We start from the raw sequence: 20,761 nt of genomic DNA, 5'->3' as shown, positions 1-20,761 counted from the left end.
TGCGTAAATACAATTTTTGTAAATGAATATTAAGTAAAAAAATTAACATTAAATAAACATAAAAAAAATGTTTAATGACATAATTTTGTCACATGCATAGTCTTTCATGAAAAATAAATTCTTAAAAAATATTAAATAAATCTTAAAAAAATATTGAGTATATGTTATATAAATGTTTAGTAAAATTATTTTTTCAATTGAATAATTAATAGCAAATAAATATTTACAATAAACGTTAATAAACGTTAAAAAAATGTTTTCTATAGTTATTTTCTCAAATTAATAATTAATGTAAAATAAATATTTAAAAAACGTTTACTTAAATCATTTTCTTAATTAAATAATTTATGAAAAATAAATACGAAATTAACATTTGAAAAACGTTTTTATGAAATTATTATTTTAAGTGAATTTTTAATGAAAAAAAATATTAAATAAATGTTAAATAAATATTTTTTCCCGGATTAAGGAAATAAATTTTAATGAAAAAGGAACATTTAAAAAACATTTTCTGTAAATTTAAAAAAAAACGTTTCTTTACCGTTTAATAAATATTTTTTTCAAATATTTAAAAAAGTTTTTTATGACATTTAAAAAACTTTTTTTTTAAGTTAAAATAAACATTTTTTTTAATGGAAAAAAAGGGACTATTATTTTTAATCCATTATTTTTCACGTTTTTGGAAATGTTTTTAAAAACGTTATTTAAATGATTTTAAAAACATTAAAACAATTTTTTTTCCTGATTATTTTAAAATTTTAAAAACATTTTTCGTAGACCTTAAAAAACGTTTTTTTATCGTTTAATAAATATTTTCTTTAAATATTAAAAAAATGTTTTTATAACATTTAACAAACATTTTTTTTAAGTTAAAATAAATGTTTTCTTTTAATGAAAAGAAGGAGGCTATACCCATTATTTTTAACGTTTTTAAAAACGTTTTTTAAATAATTTTTAAAACATTTTTTAAATATTTTTTTGGGTAAATACAATAAAAAGTAAGGAAGGCTAATGCAACACTCTCATTAGCCTTCCTTATCTTATATTCTATTTGCAATCACTTTTAAGGCTTTTGTCTACTCGGCGCGGCCATATTAAAGTAGTAACGTTACAGGTGAGAAATCACACATAAGTTTTTAACATGGTATTTGTAAATAAAGAAAATTTGGACAAAACAGTCACAAAATCATTTAGAATACTTGTAAAAATGGACCTTGACCATCCTTCGGAATAAGTAACAGTCAATAAATAGTCGTAAGAGGCACATAAAGCGAAATTTATTCAATCAGGAAAACACACGGATAGCTGTCAAAAAAAGTAAAAAAATATACTTTTATGTATAACATTCAAAGAAACATTACTCGCGCTCCATTTTTACGAATTTGGTAAATACGAAACAAGTCATATTTTTACAATGAAACACATAATAACAAAATAACATGCAAAATGACAACATCTCATCGTCAGTCTGTCACGTTTCACGTGTATTAGGTCCAATTTTGTCCGCGACGGAATGTCGCTACTGTCAATGCGGAGTTCTCGGCTGAGAAGTCAGAAGTCTTAAAAACAATTCTTATAAATGTGTTAACTTTAGAATAGTAATATAATATACATAAATTTTGTGAACAATTCTCATATATTCTATTCTCTCCATCCACTTTAATCCACCTCAGTAAGTTCTGTTTCTGAACGTTAAGCTATGTCTAGCTAATATCTACCTATACTAATCAGCATTTGCATTTTACTCCTACGCTCTTATCAAACATCAATTTCCATATTATACGATGTAGGTATTTGAGACGTAAGCCTTCGTCGCTCTATTATTCGACTTTATCATCTTATTAACACTTTCTTTTACAAAATAATGATAAGTTATAATGTCGATGTGCGGTGGTGTATCAAAGAAACAGAATGAATGGAAATTTTTGCAATCCACGCGATATAAATTTCGCAAACGACGAATGATGTTTACGTTTAACATAATTTCTCTCCTTCTATTTTGCACATGAGTTTCGAGAGAAAAAGAGAAAAAAGTGAACAAGAAAGAAAACGGAACTTATCAAATCTACTTTTTCGAAGTTTATCGCCTAAGATTTGACAACTAAAAAATGAATGTTTTACGCGATATTCTAAACGTAATTGCGTAAACATACGAAAAGAGCATCGCAAGTCGTTCGTTACGTAAGATCGTAAAAATGTTATCAATATATAAATGTTAATGCACCAATTATCTAATTTTTTTTTTAAATTATTGCTGATCGAGGGTAACTAGTAATTTACTATTACTATTACTCGTATGCAATAAGTTATATCGTTATCGCCATTATTACAATCGCTATTACTTATTTTCAACGACAAGACAGAAATCTCTAGAATTCAATAGTAAATACGTCTCTGAATAATTCTTGTAATCCTCACAAATGTAAGATAGTACGTTGTATCTCACAAGCGCATATTTTAATGGAACTTCTATAACACTTGGGACACTTCAAGTTCGTTAGATTTATATTGCCGTGTACTTAATGTATCGCCCATGTCTTCTTCCGGTAGTGTTACATAACAAAATCCTATATAACCCAGTAATCGATATTTAGAAGTATTTTAAAGCCATCTGCTTAATCTGTTTTATCCAAATTGGCTTTATTTACAAATGGCATGTTTGACAAAATTACGTGTCATTTCACGGAATTTCTCGCTTCTGACGTCACGACTTCAATATGGCCGCGGCGAGTACTCAGGAGCCTTAATATCTGCAGCCGTTATTGTACGAACCTCTACCCTGTAGGCCAACTGGAGCTATCTTTGAATCAATTGGTGATGCATCATAAATGGCTTTCAAGATATCCAAATCATAACCCTGTACATAATCTTCAGCACCTCCTTTGTCCTCGTAATCCGTTTTTCTTCTATGCATAACTACCGCCACAAGCAATATTAACAAAATCAATACGCAAACCAAAATAGCTACTATATAGTTCGTATCAATTTCGAATGATATTGCTTTTGTCATGCCATGATCACAGCCAGGATCTGCGTTTCTAGACAATGATGGTATTCCTAGATTGTATGTCTAAAACAAGAAAAAAAATATAACTTAATCTCTTTTTATAATTTATCATAAACTCTGCTTTTTATGATGTTTCTTTATTACTTACATTTCTGTTGAATGTCATATTGCGTATGCAACCAACAAATCCTTTGTCAGTTGATTTATAATCCCATTCTAAGTTCGCTGCTAAGTGTATTAAATTAGACAGTGTACCATCTATTTGCATCGAACTGTTAACATTTAAAAATTCGTTGGTACCTTGCGGCGCAGTGAGATTCATACATGCAGATATGCCGCACTTATCAACTATCATCTCTATGGACTGAAAAAATACAAACACGTTAAGACAATTTGCACGTTTGATTTAACTAAAACACGATGCACGTATATAACACGAGAGCTCTTACAGTTTTCTTCCAGTAAATGTCTATTCTATGACTCTTGCGTCCGTCAATTTGATTTGTTTTTGATCTAGCCTTACAGTTCCCGTTCCGTAATCAATGTATAACACGGCGAAACCATGTTGAAGTTTCAGAGACATAAAATCCTGAATTCCAAGTTTCGAATTATAAGTTATAGGAAGTAAAATACAAGATCATTATCCACGTGTGGCGTTATCTCCAATTCTACAATAATCACAAACATGTAAATAGGAATACAGAAATGAAAAACTGAAATGATACATAGGGGAACACACTTACCTAAATGTGAGTCGTCGCAAGCTTGACCCGGCAATGGCATTATAGCCCAACCATCTCTGTAAAAACCAATACCCAACAGTTCGCTTCTCGGCCCTTCCAAACCAGGCGAACATTCGCATCGTTCTGCCAGAGGTGTATCACCGTTCAAGCAAACGATGGGTTCCGCTACATGGCACTGCGGATCTACGACTGTCCTAACACCGACAAACAAACTAGTATTGGTATAAACGGCATATGGAACAATACTTGCATTTAAGAAATTGCGGCAGGAATTGTTACAGTAAAGTTTTTCAAATAGGCATTCGTCAATGTTCATCAACAAGATATCCGCTTCCATTTTCCGTTCGATTTCCTTCGTATGTTGCGCTATAACCGTATTCAACTTCTCGGGAGCATAATATGGACTACCATGTGCTGAAAATCGTACATCCAGTATTCGGGATGGCGCGGGAAACAGGGATAGAGCGCGAAGCGTTATCTCTCTTCCCGATCTCGCAGCAGACCGACGCGCGCGAGCGAGAAACGAGAGCCGGCCGTCGTCAGGCAATAATACAGCCGTGAGCGCAAACATGCGCTCGAGCATGGCAAACGGCGAGCGAGAACGTGCGCTCGAGCCGTGTTGGATAGCCAGCGGAAATAATGCCAAATATTGACGCTTATTGTATTCGACGATCCTTCTGGAAAGATCCGTGTAACGAAATGTTGTTGACGATCTCTCGTTTTCCCGTCGGGATCTTTCTAGAAGAATCACAGTCTTTATAAGGCACAAGAGCAAAACGCGCGTCGCAGTCGCAATTCGAATTTCGAGACGAATAATACAGCAGCGTTAGAGTAAGTTAATTTCGAAACGGCTTTCTTTTTAGTACTTTGTTTTTTATATGTACTAGCGAAACAAGCGCGCGTTACACAACTTTTAATATTATATAAGTTTCAAATTATAAATTTACTATTAACTCTCGATATACATAACGTCAAAATCCGATCTCTGCGATGACAGTGGCTCACGATCAGTAGCGCGGAAGAACCAAAATCAGCATTACGGAAAAGCATCAACAATAAACTTTGAAAGATACAATTATCGATTTACAATAACATGCACTTTTTCAGACAAAAAAAGACAGGAGAAATATTTTTCAACTTTTTATTTTTTATGAATTATTCATTTCAGAAAATAATTTTATTTAACATTTTTTAATATTTATTTAATATTTTGTAAATATTTATTTGTTGTTCATTATTCAGTAAAAAATAACTTTAGAAAACACTTTTTTAACGTTTATTTAACATTATGTAAATTTGCTTTTAATTATTCACTTGAAAAAATGATTTCAGTAAATATTCATATAACGTATACTTAATATTTCTTTAATACTTTTTTAATGTTTATTTTTTATGAAATACACCCACGATAATTAATTCTGTCCCTCAGAAAATTTTGCAAACTGAGAAGTCACCATCTTTCTACAAACTCGCAGTTCATGATTAATGTAACGACTAGAACTTATTGGTTGTTACGTTGATCATGACTTGTAAATATGTATAGAAAGAGTGACTTCTTAGTTTGCAAAATTTTTCGAGGTACAAAATCAATTACCGTTTTTATGTGGAAAAGTCATTTCAGTAAACATTTTTTAAATGCGTATTTAATATTTATTTTATGTTAACCCTTAAACACACCAATCCTGTAAAATACGGAAATACATTTTTGGGTTTGGGAGACTTTTTCAACTTTGAGAAGCTATATCTTTGATTACAATCAATATTTTTCTACGATTTTTTTTTAAACGAAAATTCAAAATCTCAGGAGTGTGACTGCACAATCGGCATTGCCAAAAAATAATTTATTGTGAAGTTATAAAAGAAAAACCATTAAGCACAAATGAGAAATTGGTCAAAAATCCACTTTTCCTTCAAAAAATCATATCTTCGCAATAAAACACGTTTAAAGACTTTCAAATACGGCGTTTTAAAGCTAAAAAGTTTTTTAAAATAAAATTTGGCAAAGTCCTTTTAAAAAGTATAATTATGTAACATGGAGAATATGAGGTATTTTTGGGCATTTAAAAATCTACTTTAAAAAAAAATCATCTTTGCAACAAAAAACTTTGAAGAACTTTACAATACGGCGTTTTAAAGCTAAAGATTTATACTTTCAAAAAAAAATTATATCATTGTCATTTCTATTAAAAAATGTACTTATGTAACAAGGCAAATATGAGGTATTTTTGATTAAATCACGTCTAAAATTGAAAATTTATGTGTTTCATGATATATTTCGGAAAAACTCCCTTTTCTACAGGATTTTATAGTATTCCAACTTTAGACAGTATATGCGAGTAACATCTCCAAACCAACCTTTTCGAATGTATTTTGTCCAGCTTTTTTATGTAAAATACTCATAAAAAAAGTTTCATTTACACACTATATGGATCGCATTGACCCTAACGAAACTTTGCTACCGTACCGTTCAAATTCTATTTGACCAAAAAACTTGATCAACCATATCAATCGAAAGAGGAGATTTCAAACTTTTTTAGTCTTGGTCCAAACCTCCTATCTCATTTTCCGTCTTCACATAGCAAGCGTTCAAAACTTCATATGGGGTCTCTAAGACCCATTTACGTGTTTAAGGGTTAATTTTTTTTTTTTCTAAAAATATATCTTCATTTAATATTTATTTAACATTTAAATTATTTATTTTTCAATTATTATTTATTTTAAAATCAATTTAAAAAACTCTTAGGTAACATTCATTTAACATTTATTAAATATCTTTTTACATTTATTTATTTAAAAGCTTATTTGTAAATTATTTATTTGTGGTCATTTAATATTTAATGATATTATGAACATTAAATATTTCGTTATTTAATATTAAATAAATAAAAAATAAATAATGTTTAAATTAGCTTTTAAATAAATATAAAAAAATATTTAATAAATATTGAATAAATGTTATTTAAATGTGTGTGTGTATGTGTGTGTGCGTGCGCGTGTATGTGCGTGTGTGCGTGCGTGCGTGCGCGTGTGTGCGCGCGCGTACGCATACGCCCGCGTGTGCACGCACACGTAGTCATTCACGGACATTCATACGTACCAATATACATATATGAGCAAGCATAGAAGTTCAAACTAGTGTAGGTATACACATAAACCGATGTCATGAAAGAGACTTTCAAATATTTTTAATTCCAAAACTAAACATAGAAATGTTCTAAAAATTGAAATTTTTCATTAGGGATATGTTGGAATATGTGTGATCTATGTGTACTAGTGCACAAGATTCAGTTGTTAGGGATATTCCCTAGAGCGATAGTTTACAGAGTAGGTTTATCTTTCTAGTATTACATACTCTATGTTCCTTTTCTTTTTCTTCCGGTTGCTACCGCGCACGCTGATGTATTTGTCTGTCTTTGCGAGCCTTTTTACGTCGGTTATTTTGTTAACTGCGAGTAATGCCGTGTTTAATAAACATATTATTTCACATAAATATTAACCGAACCGAGTGATTTCGTTCCCGATCCTGACGATATCAAACAGGATGCAAGTACTACAACATATAAAAAATTCAAGCAAATTGACCAAACACGTTTTTTTCATATAAATCGTGCGTGGTCCTTTGTTTATATAGGGTAAACTCGGGTATTGTGGCCATACGGAAAAGATGACCATAATCTGTAATTTCTCTAATAATTGTTAAATAGTGCATTTTTATAGTCATTCTGAAGCATGATCAATATTTAAGGTAATTTATATGCTTATTTGAAATAATCTTATTCTGAATATTATATAATATTTTTACTTTCGACTGCCTGCAAAGTTTTACATGTGTCTTCTGAAAGCTGTTATAACATCGAATAAATTACAGTTAAGCTACTATAATCAACGTTACATACATAATAAAGGTACATAAATTGTAATGTGACTTATAATTTGTACTTTCATTTTTGTTATTTTTTTATATATACTATGGCTATCTTTTCCTTACAATTCGGGCAAAATGGCCCATTTTTTTTAAGGTATGTTAGCCAATTCTGTGTTGCACTTAATGCTCGCAACGTTCTTGGAATCATTTCCTTGTTGTTTTATCCTTGTTACCAAATATTAAACAAAGAAAAATAACGATCGCAAGTGTTGTAAGCGTTAAGTGGAATGTGTCTATCGTCGACATCAAGATGCGCGGATCTACTTCGCACTAAGTGAACGCGCAATGCAAGAAATCCGCACGCGTTTTGTTACGCGAGCCAGCGGCAGCGAGTTAATCTCATTGTCAGAGCTGTCAGAATTCTATAAGTGCTTATCACATAGTTTGTGACACTGGATTTTTGTAAACAATTATTGTAGATATATGCAACAAAAGTAAGTAATTAGAGTTTTTTACTTTCATTATAGCTTTGATAAATATTACGATAAATATTTGTGTTACGATAAATATTAAGTATTGTAAGGTTAGAATCTTGTCATGATAGAAGATGAGGTTATAAAATCTGTCTTATTTACAAAAAATCTAGTCTACTTCTTCCCATGTAAATTCATAATCCTGTTCGCGGCTCCTGGTAGCATGGTCACAAGCTGACACGAGTGTACACGCCGTGTATGTGTGTACTGAAGTGTGCTCGCATTTCTGATGTTGTATTTTAATATTTGTCAAATATTTTTCACATTTTGTTGCATAAATGCTGATGGTATTTGTATTTATAATATAGATGCCAAACAAAAATAAGGGTGCAAATCATGTGCGAGATAAATGGTCGCAAGAGCAATTAACTGCAGCTCTAGAAGCCATTCAAAAAGGTACTTCTGTACGTCAAGCAAGCATTGAAAATGGTATTCCCAGAAAAACTCTTAAAAGAAGATTTAAATCTGGCAAAGTAACAAAGGATAAAATGAGACCTACATGTACACTTGGAAAGAAAAATGAAGAAAGCATGGTGAACCATATTAAAGTAATGCAAAAACATAGTTTTCCGCTTACTCGAGATGATCTTCGTACACTAGCTTATAATTTTGCCAATCAACTTAAAATTAAACACAGATTCAATGATACTCAAAAAGCTGGATATGAGTGGCTTTATTCATTTTTGTCTAGACATCCTAATATTTCTATACGTAAATCAGAAAGTTTATCTCTTGCAAGAAGTCTTACAAGTTGTTAGTATGAATAAACAAAAAGTAAGCGAGTATTTTAAACTTCTTGATAACATTTTTGAACAAAATGGATTGTTTAATAAGCCCGCTTCTATTTTTAATATGGATAAAACTGGTTTACAATAAAATAATCGATCTAGTCAAGTTATTGCTGAGAAAGGTACAAAATCTGTTTTTTCTGTAACATCTGGAGAAAGAGGAGAAACAATAACAGTAATAGTTTGTTATAATGCAGAGGGTATATTTCTTCCTCCGGCTTGTATAATGAAAGGAAAAAACAAAAAACCAGAATTTGAAGATGGTATGCCTCCAGGATCTATTGTTTATATGTCTGAAAAATCAGCTTATATAAACACAATATTTTTTGATTGACTTAGAATGCATTTTCTTCCCCGAAAGCCAGTAGGGACTGTAGCTTTGATACTAGATGGACATTCTTCTCATTGCAATTCTATTGAAATGCTTGAATTTGCACAATCTGAAGGCATTTTATTAATTTGTCTTCCCAGTCATACCACACATTATTTACAGCCTTTAGATCGTGCTGTTTTTAAGTCAGTAAAAAATAATTATTTTAATGCTGCCTCTAAATAGCTGAAAAATCATCCTGGCCGAAAACTTACACGATTACAATTTGGAGAATTGTTAAATGAGACTTGGGGCAAATCAGCAACACCAGCAAATGCTATTGCGGGATTTAAAGCTACTGGTATTTATCCTTTCAATCCTGATGCAATTCCTGAGTATGCGTACGTTAAATCTGATGATAATACATCAATAAATTCTACTCCGGCGAGATCAATTTCTCCATTACTTACAATTCCTTTGGAAAATGAATATAACGTAGTTGAGGTTAATTCAATAAAGGATATACAAAACATTAGTATTCTTGATTGTTCTAATATTGTTAATTCTCATAATATAGTTGAGGTTAATTTAATAGAGAGTATACAAAACATTGATATTCTTGATTGTTCTAGTATTGTTAATTCTCATACCGTAGTTGAGGTTAATTCAGTAGAATGTATACAAAACATTGATATTCTTGACCATTCTAATATTGTTAACGCTTAACTTGATATTGTTGATCAAAAGGAACAACTGTTATTGTTTCTCCTACAAAAATTTTAAATAAAATTTCTCCAATACCATCTGTAAAAGATCTTAGGTTGAAACGTCAAAATAATCAGACTATTAACCTAGTCTTCTGAAAATATTAAAAAATTACAATTAAAACATGCGCCTAAGAAAACTATGAGAAAAACATGTAATAAAATTCAAAAAACGTTAATTGATACTAAAGCTGTTCCAAGTTGTTCGAAACAAGAAATTAAGTTGCATGTATCCGATAATCTATCAAATATATGTGTTGGATGTAAGAAAGATTATGAGCTGACAACAAAAAAAGTGGGTTGGATTCAATGTATTCGTTGCAAGCGGTGGCTGCATGAAATGTGTACACCATCTATTGATATTTGTCAAGTGTGTGGAAAAATTATATCAAAAGTTTAACAACATTCATTGTTTTTCTTTCAATTACAGAAATCTGTTTCCTTATTTTAAAAACTTGTAAATTTTATGTTATTATTGCAATATCATAATGACTAAATTGTATGTAATTTTATATACATATATATCTAAAATAAATGTATATATTATTACACATAACTTAATTATTACGATATTGCAAAAATAAAAATTAATACATTAAAATTATATATATATATATATATATATATATATATATGTTTATAATAAATATATGAAGTTTTATTTATCATTTTGCAAAATGTTACACTTATTTTTAACATAAAAAACGTATGGCCAACTGTCCCGTAATACCATGGCCATCTTTTCCTTAAAAGTCAGGTAAGATGGCCAATGTATATGTTTTAATATTTTGATAATATTAAATTTCTGTTAAGTATTTTGTCTTTAAATTTGATAGTATTCTTAAAGCTTCAGTGAAGTGATATATCAAATATTATTAAAAAATAACAAAAATAAAAATATATTTTTTGCATTTTATAAAACTATGGCCATCTTATCCGAGTTTATCCTAAGCAAAAATATACCTACTTGTTTTTAAGTAGTTACGTGATGAATTGAATAAAATGCTGATATGTCAGACTGTCAATGTGACTTGTTGACTGGTCAATTTATATATTCTGTTGTTAAAAATGAAGTAAAAAATAGATTTTTCTTGATTACATTTCTCATAATCTAATATTTCGTGCGAAAGTTACTGTTTTCTATAACTATCAAGTGATGGTTTCTATCAAAAGTTATTAATTTTAAAGTTCATATTATTATAGTTTTATATTTATACTTTACAACACTGTATTTAATTTATATCTTCATTATAACATCCTGCTTAAAATCAAAGAAAGATAATTCCTTGTAAGATAGAACTAATATGGCCTAGATCAATAATGAGTATACACACATCGATTGTTTCTTCAGTGTACTTTTATTACTTTTAATCATAAATGTTAATTCACCTACTAAATTTCGATTTATAAGAATTATAAGACATAATTTAAACAAAAAAAATTAAGATAAATCAATTATTTATTTAATGGAACGTTAACAAAAGTAGTTTTTTGTGTTTTCTTACATGTTAATATGTCAATAAACATGCCAATATATTAATAAACTTATAAATTTATAAATGTAATATTATATTATGTTACGTCCTGCGAAGTAACGATTCTTTTCTTTCGAGAATAAATACATCATTGCTCGACGCGCGTGCAGGATTGACCAGAAAGCGCTTAAGACAAGAGAAGAGGTAACCGAAAAAGCGGGAACACATGCAAACCATAATCATAAGAATCGGTGTGCCTGGCATCATAAAGCATACCTTGCGACTTTTTCTCTCTGCGCCGAAAATCTATGTGCATGGCGCAATAAACATCCCAACCCTTACAGAATAAGCGATTTTCTAAAGGTCGCCTGCATTAGCTAGACGAACATTAAGATTGAAACGTGAAGCCTCTTAGAAGAATAGCGCCCAACGTAACTCGAATTCAAGTGGGCAACATCTGGGGACGCTAGAAAAATGACACTCAGAAGTCGTAATTCTTATGACCGCTACTCTCTTGACGCTAGAAAACAGCGCACATGGTACAAATAAACATGTCACAAGTATCGAATTGGCGACCCTCTAAGAGTTGCCTACATTGTCTAAATAAAAAATAAAATCAATTTACGAGATAGCTCCAAGAAGGAGCGCTTTGTGGTATTATGCAGAAGCATGTCTCCTTGGCGAACATTAGAGGTAATGGGACACTAAGAACCGAGATTCTGGACGAGCGTGGGCGCACTTAACAAAAAATAGAATACCCGCCCCTTAAAAAATTGTAAGAATTATGGGCCAAAATTAGTATATAAGCCGGAGCTTCGGAGCAGAGAGCGCATTCTTGTTCTATCGGTGGCAGCTTTGCTGTTCGAGTCTGTGACGCCGCACCTGTAGTTATACCTAACGTACGGTCGTGAAATGTTTTGGGCGATTGACCAGTTAGTGAGTTTTCGTATCAACTGCCCGTTCGACGTTGGTTCACGAAGCCGTTGACCACGCCTAACTTCTCTACGAGCGAACCCGACGTTCTTCTCCGGGACACTCCACCGAACGGACACCTCCAAGGCCGAGGGTCATCATATACGCACTACCAACATATACACTACTGACTATCAACAGTACATACTATCAACAATAAGTCGTTAACAAATTTATTTCTCTCCTCCCCCCCTCCCCTTTTTTATTTTTCTTTTTTTTTCTTTATTTAAATTAACACTTAGTGCCTAACAATAACCCACGCCGAAAACAAACTCGCCGGGGTACAAAACGCTTCCAAAAAGAGAGAACTAGGAGAGCGCGTCGCCTCCTTGACGAGGCCTACGACGAGTTCCTACGGGAAATAGGCCGCAGCCAACCTTAAGCTGAGTCAGTTCCTCATCAATCGCCTCGATCTCCTATCCCCGAAAAGTCTGAAGCCCCTGAGGCCTCCTTGGTTTCTCATCCCGATTCTGCAGGCCCTTCGACTTCCTCGTTACTTTCATACAAAGTAATTCCTAACCCCCCCCCTCCCCACCCCAAAATCGATCTCAACCATCTCTTATTCCCTGGTCCCTCCTCAAGAATTTAACTCACACAACTCACCCCCTGTACTCTCCGGCAAAATCTGTTGTCACCGAAAAGTACTACAACCACCTCTGCCGCTTAACTCCTCCACAACTTAATATTTCTCACTCGGGTTCCCTCGAGTTTGCTTGGCGCACTTCTCCCTCCCCTACGCCAGACATAGAAAAAATCCCGTTGCCCTCTTCTCTAGCACCTCGACGAGAGTACGGAGAATATTCCGCTCCTTTCTCTTCTCCAGCACATCTACGAGAGTGCCGAAAATATTCCGCTCCTTTCTCTTTTCCAGCACATCTACGAGAGTGCGGAGAATATTTAAATCTTTCCTCTTCTCCAGCACCTCTACGAGAGTGCGGAGAATATTCCACTCCTTTTTCTTCTTCGGCACTTCCACGGGAGTGCAAAGAGTTCTCTCCACGCGTCTCCTCCCCTTTCTCCCCACCTCCTCGAGAGTGCGAGAAGGCGTGCTCACCAAAACCCGAAGAGGTCCGCGCCTTCCCTTTTCCTCCTTCGTTCTTCTCACACGATTTTGAGAAGATTTTTCCGCCCTCTCCTTCTCTTCATGTCCATCCGCACGGGATCGTGCATATGATCGATGAATTCTTTACCTTCCCAACATATAACGCCCTTCTTCACCCCCATGTCTTCTGTATTGGTCCCGGCCCCGGAACCTCGAAGAACTAAGGGACGCCGTCGCTCAGGCACCGCAGGGCGCGGCTATCCCATTCTTTTTTCCTGGTCATCCGGACCCCTACTTAGTTCCCGTCACTAGATTCCATTCCATGTTTTCCCCTCCTACGGTGGAGATAGAGGACTCACCCACACATATACATCCGCACCAACATAATCATCAGAGTTCTCTGCTCCAGAGCAAACGCCATCATATAATCGTACATACATTAATACACACACCGCTACACATGTTAACGGTTAATACAATGAAACTTAAATTTGTCAATAATATTTGGAAGATTAGTTAAATATAAAGTAGTTAAACATAGAGTTAAATAAATATAACGTTGGTTAAATATAATACGTTAATTAAATATAAAATCCTTTTTATAAATACTCTGACAATGTTTAAAATAAATTTTTATAAAATTTAATTGTATAAAATGTTTTTCCTCATTAAATTAAGTTTTTTTCTAATTTGAATCAATTTTTTTCGACCATAAACCCCACCACTATCCTTAGCTTTTAATAGATTTCAGCACGTATTCCGATCCTGGGGAGAGCGTTTAAATACGTTGCCCAGAAACAGGACCGAGGAGCGCGAACGACGGGCTGGACATCTGTCATTGGATCCTGGTCAACCATTGACACATGGCCAGAAACGTCTGCGCGTTTCTCTCGTGTCACGCCCCATAGCACGCATGCTTGGACGAGCTCAGAGTTACGTCTTCCCGCTCCTTCCCTAAATCCGACTTATTGCAAAATAAGAATCTCACTCCTAAGGCCGGACGTAACCCTTATTTTTCTAACACTTTTTATGAAAAAGAGGAAAACATATAATTAAGCCGTATTGAGTACATATACAGGGTGTCCCAGACCAATGTATAAAGATTACTACGATGAGATAGAAGGGATCGAGATAAATCAAAAAGTCTAATAACAGTTTGCGATATTTGCAATAATTTTCGTGTAATAAAATATTAAAGTCAGCCAAATAAGAGCGCGCGGAAAAGCAAACGGTTGGTTCCCTGAGCCGTAAGACCGCCCGGCTCAACGCGGTGCAGTGCCAAGCTATCCTTTCCCTCCACAATCGGGCCGCAATGGGCGGTCCTCATCGTGATAATCTTTATACATTGGTCTGAGACACCCTGTATATATACATATACACTTAAATAGTATTTTTTCTAAAAATTTTCACAGCACTCACGTAGTGAAATAGTCCCATATTTTATGTTAATATTTAAAAATGTTTTCTACTTTGAATCTAGCCATCTATCACTTTTTAATTTTGGACTCATTGTCAGTAAGAAGTTAGAAAAAAATGCAGTTTAGATAGGCCATATAAGATACAGTTACCTTATTAGTTTTATTTTGATACTAATATTTGATATTGCTTTTTCTGTGTGCACGTGATAAAAAGATACTTCTTTTGCTAAAATAATACTCATAAATACTCAAGATTTTTTCCAAAAGAGCAGTTAAACGGCAAGTTAAAATTTACTGAAGCTAATTGCAAAAATTAATATAATTATACTTAATCTTAATCTTACTTAATCTATTATCTACACTATCCAGCAAACAAAAATAAATTAATAGTAATTTTTACCTGTTAACTGTAAATCAAATTTCTACAGATGGAATAAAAAAAAATAGCAAACTTGGAACACTCTGTACATGCATACATACATACACATACGCGCACACGCACGCACGCACGCACGCACAAGAATTTAGAAATATTATGTTGTAAACATAATAAGTAGTGATTTAAATAACTGCAATACTTTAAATTTTACTTTATATTCGTACTATTAAAACAATGTTTTTAATTTTTAAAGAATATTTACTTTTTATACACTTATATTGTCTAACATTTTTAATTTGCACCCCTTTAAATGTTAATAAAAAATTGTAAAGAATTGGTAATGTACATACTTATTCAAAACAAGAACAAGGCTTCAAAATTATTTTTTCAGATTGTTAACCGTACAGTTTACATGATATAATAAATAATGCTTGAGATATGTAAAATTAAGGTGTCTTTTATAGTAATCAAAGTTCGAAATTACATAGGTCGGCAAGTAGTGAGGTAGACAATGATGAACAGTTTCTCGATGGCAGTTATATTCTTTATAAAACTGTTCGAAATGAATTCCGGAATTATTCAATTATGACAGGCAATTTTGCATCGCTTCAGATTAAAGGAAGGCGAGAGGACATGCGTTCTAATAGAACCGTTTGGCTCGCAGCAGCAGATTCTCGACCAACGAAACTGTCGCACGTCTTAGTGCGCCATACATTTTAAGTCATTACACTTGAGTTAACTTCATTACTGAAGAATTGTTATTAATGAATACCGGATTTCATTCTTCGATATTTGATTATGTACATAATAGTCCAAGAAATAAAATTAGAAAAAATATTGGTTATGAATTTGCCATGAAACAAATCGCTGAGAAGAAACATATTAGCTTTTTGTAATACAATGTATGAAACAATATAATACAAGCATCGACAGTTTGAAGCTAGAATCGGGAAAAAGGGATAAGATAAGGTAGTTGGAGTTATTCCAATAGGGATGTTCATTGTTCGGGTTATTGCACCGACGAGTAAATGCTTTCAGCGATATGCTTTATGTTGCGTTTATCATCTTTATTGCCATTTTTCCACGTAAAATTTTCAATTCACCGAAGTTATCACCGTAGTCGTGTTTCTTTAACAAAATCAATGTCGAGTCAGTTGTATCTTTGTTTCATAGCGAAAAGCAATCTCAGCTAGTAATAGAGTCAGATTAACAATATAATCTTTCACGAGACATTAATACAAAATGCAAAATGCAATAAATCAGCATAAAATTTTCTAAAATTGAAACAGTATATGCATTATTTGTCTTTTTGCCATACAACAAAATTTTGGCTTCAAAATTTTTATTCATAATGACATAAAGAAAGTTTATTTGAGATCATTCAGTAAATTTTTTTTGTTCTATTTCAGTGCTCGCAACGATCTACACATTTCGGGTCAATTCCTGAAGCGACGCCTGCTTCCTCCACTACTGCTAGCCGCTCAAAAGTCGAACTCGCAAATACGCGGCAGGTGCTCTGCCGAGCGGTAGTGGGGGAAGCAGTGGGCGTCACTTCAGGAATCGATCCGAAATGTGCAGATCGTTGCGAGCACTGTTCTATTTGTTAAATTCTAAAATGTTACTTTAGGTAAATTTTCTTGCAATAAACTCAGACGCTAAATCAAATTTAGTAAGTTTTAAAATTTTAATAGTTTAAAATATTTAATAAGATTTTTTTACATCAAAATGGTGTAAATTCAATTATTCAAACATCTTGCAATCTATAAAATAGGAAATATAAAAAAAAGTTCTTTATTATGTAAGTGAATTTTTATCCAAATAGTATTAAAAAGTTAGCAAAATATGAGTAATGAGTATTCTAGGATTAATCAATAATTCTACTTTCACCAGTATAATAAAATTAAAACATTTGTTAGTTATTGGAATATATCATCATCGCTTAGAATCGCCAAATTTTCACATTGGTTTGTATCTCAACGATAATAAGCCTTATCACAATGCGCCAGTCGTATTGACTCCTACTGATCCATTTACTCTAATACTATTATCTGGTTGTAACAAAAATCGCGTTAAATAACTCTATTGTGTGTGGTGTGTTCGCTGCGTTCTCAATTCAAGTATCACTTAATGTATTTATCACAATAAATAAACTCGTTATTTTTAACAATTGCATCACAAAACATCAAGCTTTTATATAAAAAATCCCATAAACATAGATCTGCACAACTTTACCTCATATTGTTGTGAAGGAGATTGGCCGTAACTGCTATATGTATAATTGATAATTAGGATAACTCGGGGTGCCAATCGCTGATTGATTTCCCATGCATCAGAGATCCTCGGGGCAAGCTTAGCCTAAACATATTCAAGATTGCACTGTCGCCTGTTAAGATTTGGCCTTGATAAGTGAAAAGTAAGAGTACGCTGTTTTGTGATTTTAAATCTTTATTTAAATTTGGCAAAATAATACTTTATTAACAAATAAACTAATAAAGAGAAAAAGAAAATTTCGCACATTTATGCAAATGAGATATATTTCACAGAAATGTATATTTTGTCACAATTGAAATTTTTTACAACCAATAAATATCGAAAAAAACGTGATAAGTAACATTTGATTATTCCTATATTTAGATTTTTTCTCAGTGTAGTTTTTCTAAGAGAATTTTCAAAATCTTTTTACAAATTGGCAACTTTAAGACATTGGAATTTCAACAATGGACTTCTCATTGAGAAAGTAAATTAATTTATTATTATATACCGTCTTACCATCAGTACTGATGATTCTTATGCGATTGGGAAGAGGTAGAAGCGAGATATTCCGGAGGTGTAATGGCAACGGCGGCGATGGTAAATCGAGCAACAGGTTGCTGATCGACTGCAACTGATACAGCTTCTTTCGCTCCTGTTCCCGCTCGCGGGTCTGATCAGCTTACATAATAGCAGCTTGTTACCGACTCTGCGTAGCATCCTGATGATGCATCGATGCAATGTAATCAAATTCGACCAACTGTCTCGTCGGTCTGGTCGCTCATACCAGTGTGATGTCAGACTGCAAAAAAACACGTAATATAATATCGCGAAATTTTTACCTTCGAAATCCTCGCAATCGTTACCACAGAGGGAGGGAGAGGGGGGGAGAGGGGGGAGAGAGAGAGAGAGAGAGAGAAGCAGTCAATTCGCTTTACCTTGGAAATTGAATGTATTTCGCAAGATCTTTTCCCATGGTGCAAATCGCGTGAAAGACACAAACGGACTGCGCGACGTGAACAGGAAAAACAGAGCGCCTCACGAAGGTCATGGCGCGTTAGTGGAATTCGCAAAAAAAATTCTTTAGAAATAATAGGAAAAATGGAAGGGGGGGGGGGGAAGCACGTCGGAAAACACATTCCACAGCTCTTCGCGAAATTTCTTGAACTTCGAAATCGCCGAACGACTATCGTTGCTCGATCAATCGTCTTCATCGCGAGAGTTCCTCTATAGTCTATTCCTCCGTCACGCGCGTGATTAAAATTAATATTTAGTATAAAATAAAATATATATTATATAATATAAAATATATAATACAAAATTAATATTTAGTTTAAATACAGATCAATTTTAACAAATGAGAGAAAAACAATTCTCTCTCTCTCTCTCTCTCTCTACTTAAATATAATATTCCACATTATAAAATTAATTTAACGTGGCTCATTGGTTAATCAATTTTGTTATAATTTATTAGTCAATTTTTAATCAATAGTCAATCGTAAGTCCGCAAAATTCAAAGAAATTACTACATTTATTATAACTATGCCTAGGTTAACGCCTCAATCGGACATATACTTTGGCCGTCTGGCGCTCGTTTTAAATTATTCATTTTACATTTCCAATGAACTCTGTGACGGTATTGTGCTCAAACGAACATTACATGAGTTTTTAGATTTATGCAATCTCCTTTTTTCCGAGTGACTAGATTCGAGGCGTTCTCGAAGTTGCTTTTCGAGTTGTCGATGATATGATGGGCAAGGGAGGAAGGAGAACAAAACCGCATAATTCGGAGAATTCAATTCGCGACGCTCGCAAGTGATTCATCTCGTTTTCGGTCGATCGGAATTTCGCGGAATTCTTTGCTACATATATATTACATCACCAGCTCGCTAGCTGTTTGTTTACGTTTCGCGCGACACAGGACATTCCTTCGCGTCGTATCGGCCGATCTAATGGAGGAATGAATTTTCATACGAGGTGCGCACGTGATCGGAGGAACCACCTCGGAATCGCCGGAGTTAATTAGGACCGGTTAATTGCGATCGGGCCACGACTTCACGCCTTCCACGACAATCGTAAATGAGAACTTACCAGTTGCATCAGCGTGGGCATGTCTCCACGACCGTCCCGTCGCAAGGAAGTCGCCTCAAGGATGTGCAATGGACCTCACCTCACTTCGTCGCGGCTCACTCTCGCACGGTCTCACGTCTCACGAGGACACAAACGAGAAGAAACTTACTTGATCCCGTCATTCCCGTCCCGCCCATCTGTCACGAACAACGTAACACAACACACAATAAATAATGAGTAAACTTCACGCGTTGCGCGCTCCGCGAAAAATTACTCGCGAGTAACGACAGCGGCAGCAACGACAAGCGACAACGGCAGCGATGGCGAGGAGTAGTTTCTCGGAGATTGTGGGGAATCGCGGTGGGAGATATTTTAAAGGGCCGCGCGTATATAGTATAGGTTGCGTTTGGAAATACACACTGATGTGTCATTAATCCACGAACTTATAGACCTAGTTTACACCGAACACTTGACACGCATACTAACAAGTAACTTTCTATTAAATTGTTTTAATTTCGACTATACGTGTAAATGTATACTATATTTAATTAATTATCTTGATTCATATTGTACCAGCTTAATATACTATTCATTAAATTTATTACCGAAATTAAGATAATTGAATAGAAAATTATTAAATATTACCCACCAAACACAACGTTACATGTAACGGAAATGTTAGTTGTAATTTCCCACTCAACAATGTAACTGTTATATAACGAGTGTGTTATATAACAGTTACATTGTTGAGTGGGAAATTACAACTAACATTTACGTTACATGTAAGGCTGCGTTCAGATTCCCCACCCGAGTGCACCCAGGCACCTAAAGAGCGTTCAGATTCCTTTAGAGTGCCCCTACCGGACATTAAGTGGGTCGTTCACTTTATCACTCTGTCTATCCCGAGAGAGTGGAAAAACCACATGGGTCCTTGAGCCGGGTGAAACGGGTGGGTGACGTAAAGGTGCGTTCCAAAATGTATCGCTATAAAAATTTCTATATATTTGTGATAAAGCTCGTATATTTAAAACAAATTTAAAATAAAAAAATAAATTTAATTTAAAATATTATAGTAAATAAAAATTAAAATGTATAAATAGAATAAAGAAAAACGTTAATAACCAAATAAAGTTTAAACGTTTTGT

The 20,761-nt window shown here is 33.6% G+C and overlaps 1 protein-coding gene across 3 annotated transcripts; it reads right to left on the bottom strand.

Moving 5' to 3' along the window:
* Positions 1-2,743: 2,743 nt before the first annotated feature.
* LOC120359747 (DE-cadherin-like) lies at positions 2,744-20,080 on the bottom strand. Of its 3 annotated transcripts, XM_039458609.1 has the most exons (6): positions 19,638-20,080; positions 18,066-18,348; positions 17,529-17,651; positions 3,751-3,944; positions 3,457-3,675; positions 3,241-3,371 (listed from the first exon to the last, which is right to left on the bottom strand). In XM_039458609.1, exons 3-5 carry the CDS (start codon positions 17,531-17,533, stop codon positions 3,623-3,625), a joined length of 252 nt encoding a protein of 83 aa, XP_039314543.1. In that variant the 5' UTR covers positions 17,534-17,651; positions 18,066-18,348; positions 19,638-20,080; the 3' UTR covers positions 3,241-3,371; positions 3,457-3,622. The 3 variants fall into 3 exon arrangements, with proteins under 3 accessions (XP_039314542.1, XP_039314543.1, XP_039314540.1); XM_039458608.1 differs by lacking the exons at positions 17,529-17,651; positions 18,066-18,348; positions 19,638-20,080 and adding an exon at positions 2,744-3,070 and having other exon boundaries at positions 3,156-3,371; positions 3,751-4,396; XM_039458606.1 differs by lacking the exons at positions 17,529-17,651; positions 18,066-18,348; positions 19,638-20,080 and having other exon boundaries at positions 3,751-4,396.
* Between the last annotated feature and the right edge of the window lie 681 nt (positions 20,081-20,761).

This window comes from Solenopsis invicta, chromosome 16 (genome assembly GCF_016802725.1).
Source record: "Solenopsis invicta isolate M01_SB chromosome 16, UNIL_Sinv_3.0, whole genome shotgun sequence".
In the NCBI taxonomy this organism is placed as follows: Eukaryota; Metazoa; Arthropoda; class Insecta; order Hymenoptera; family Formicidae; genus Solenopsis; species Solenopsis invicta.
This window is presented reverse-complemented; position numbering and strand designations above follow the sequence as displayed.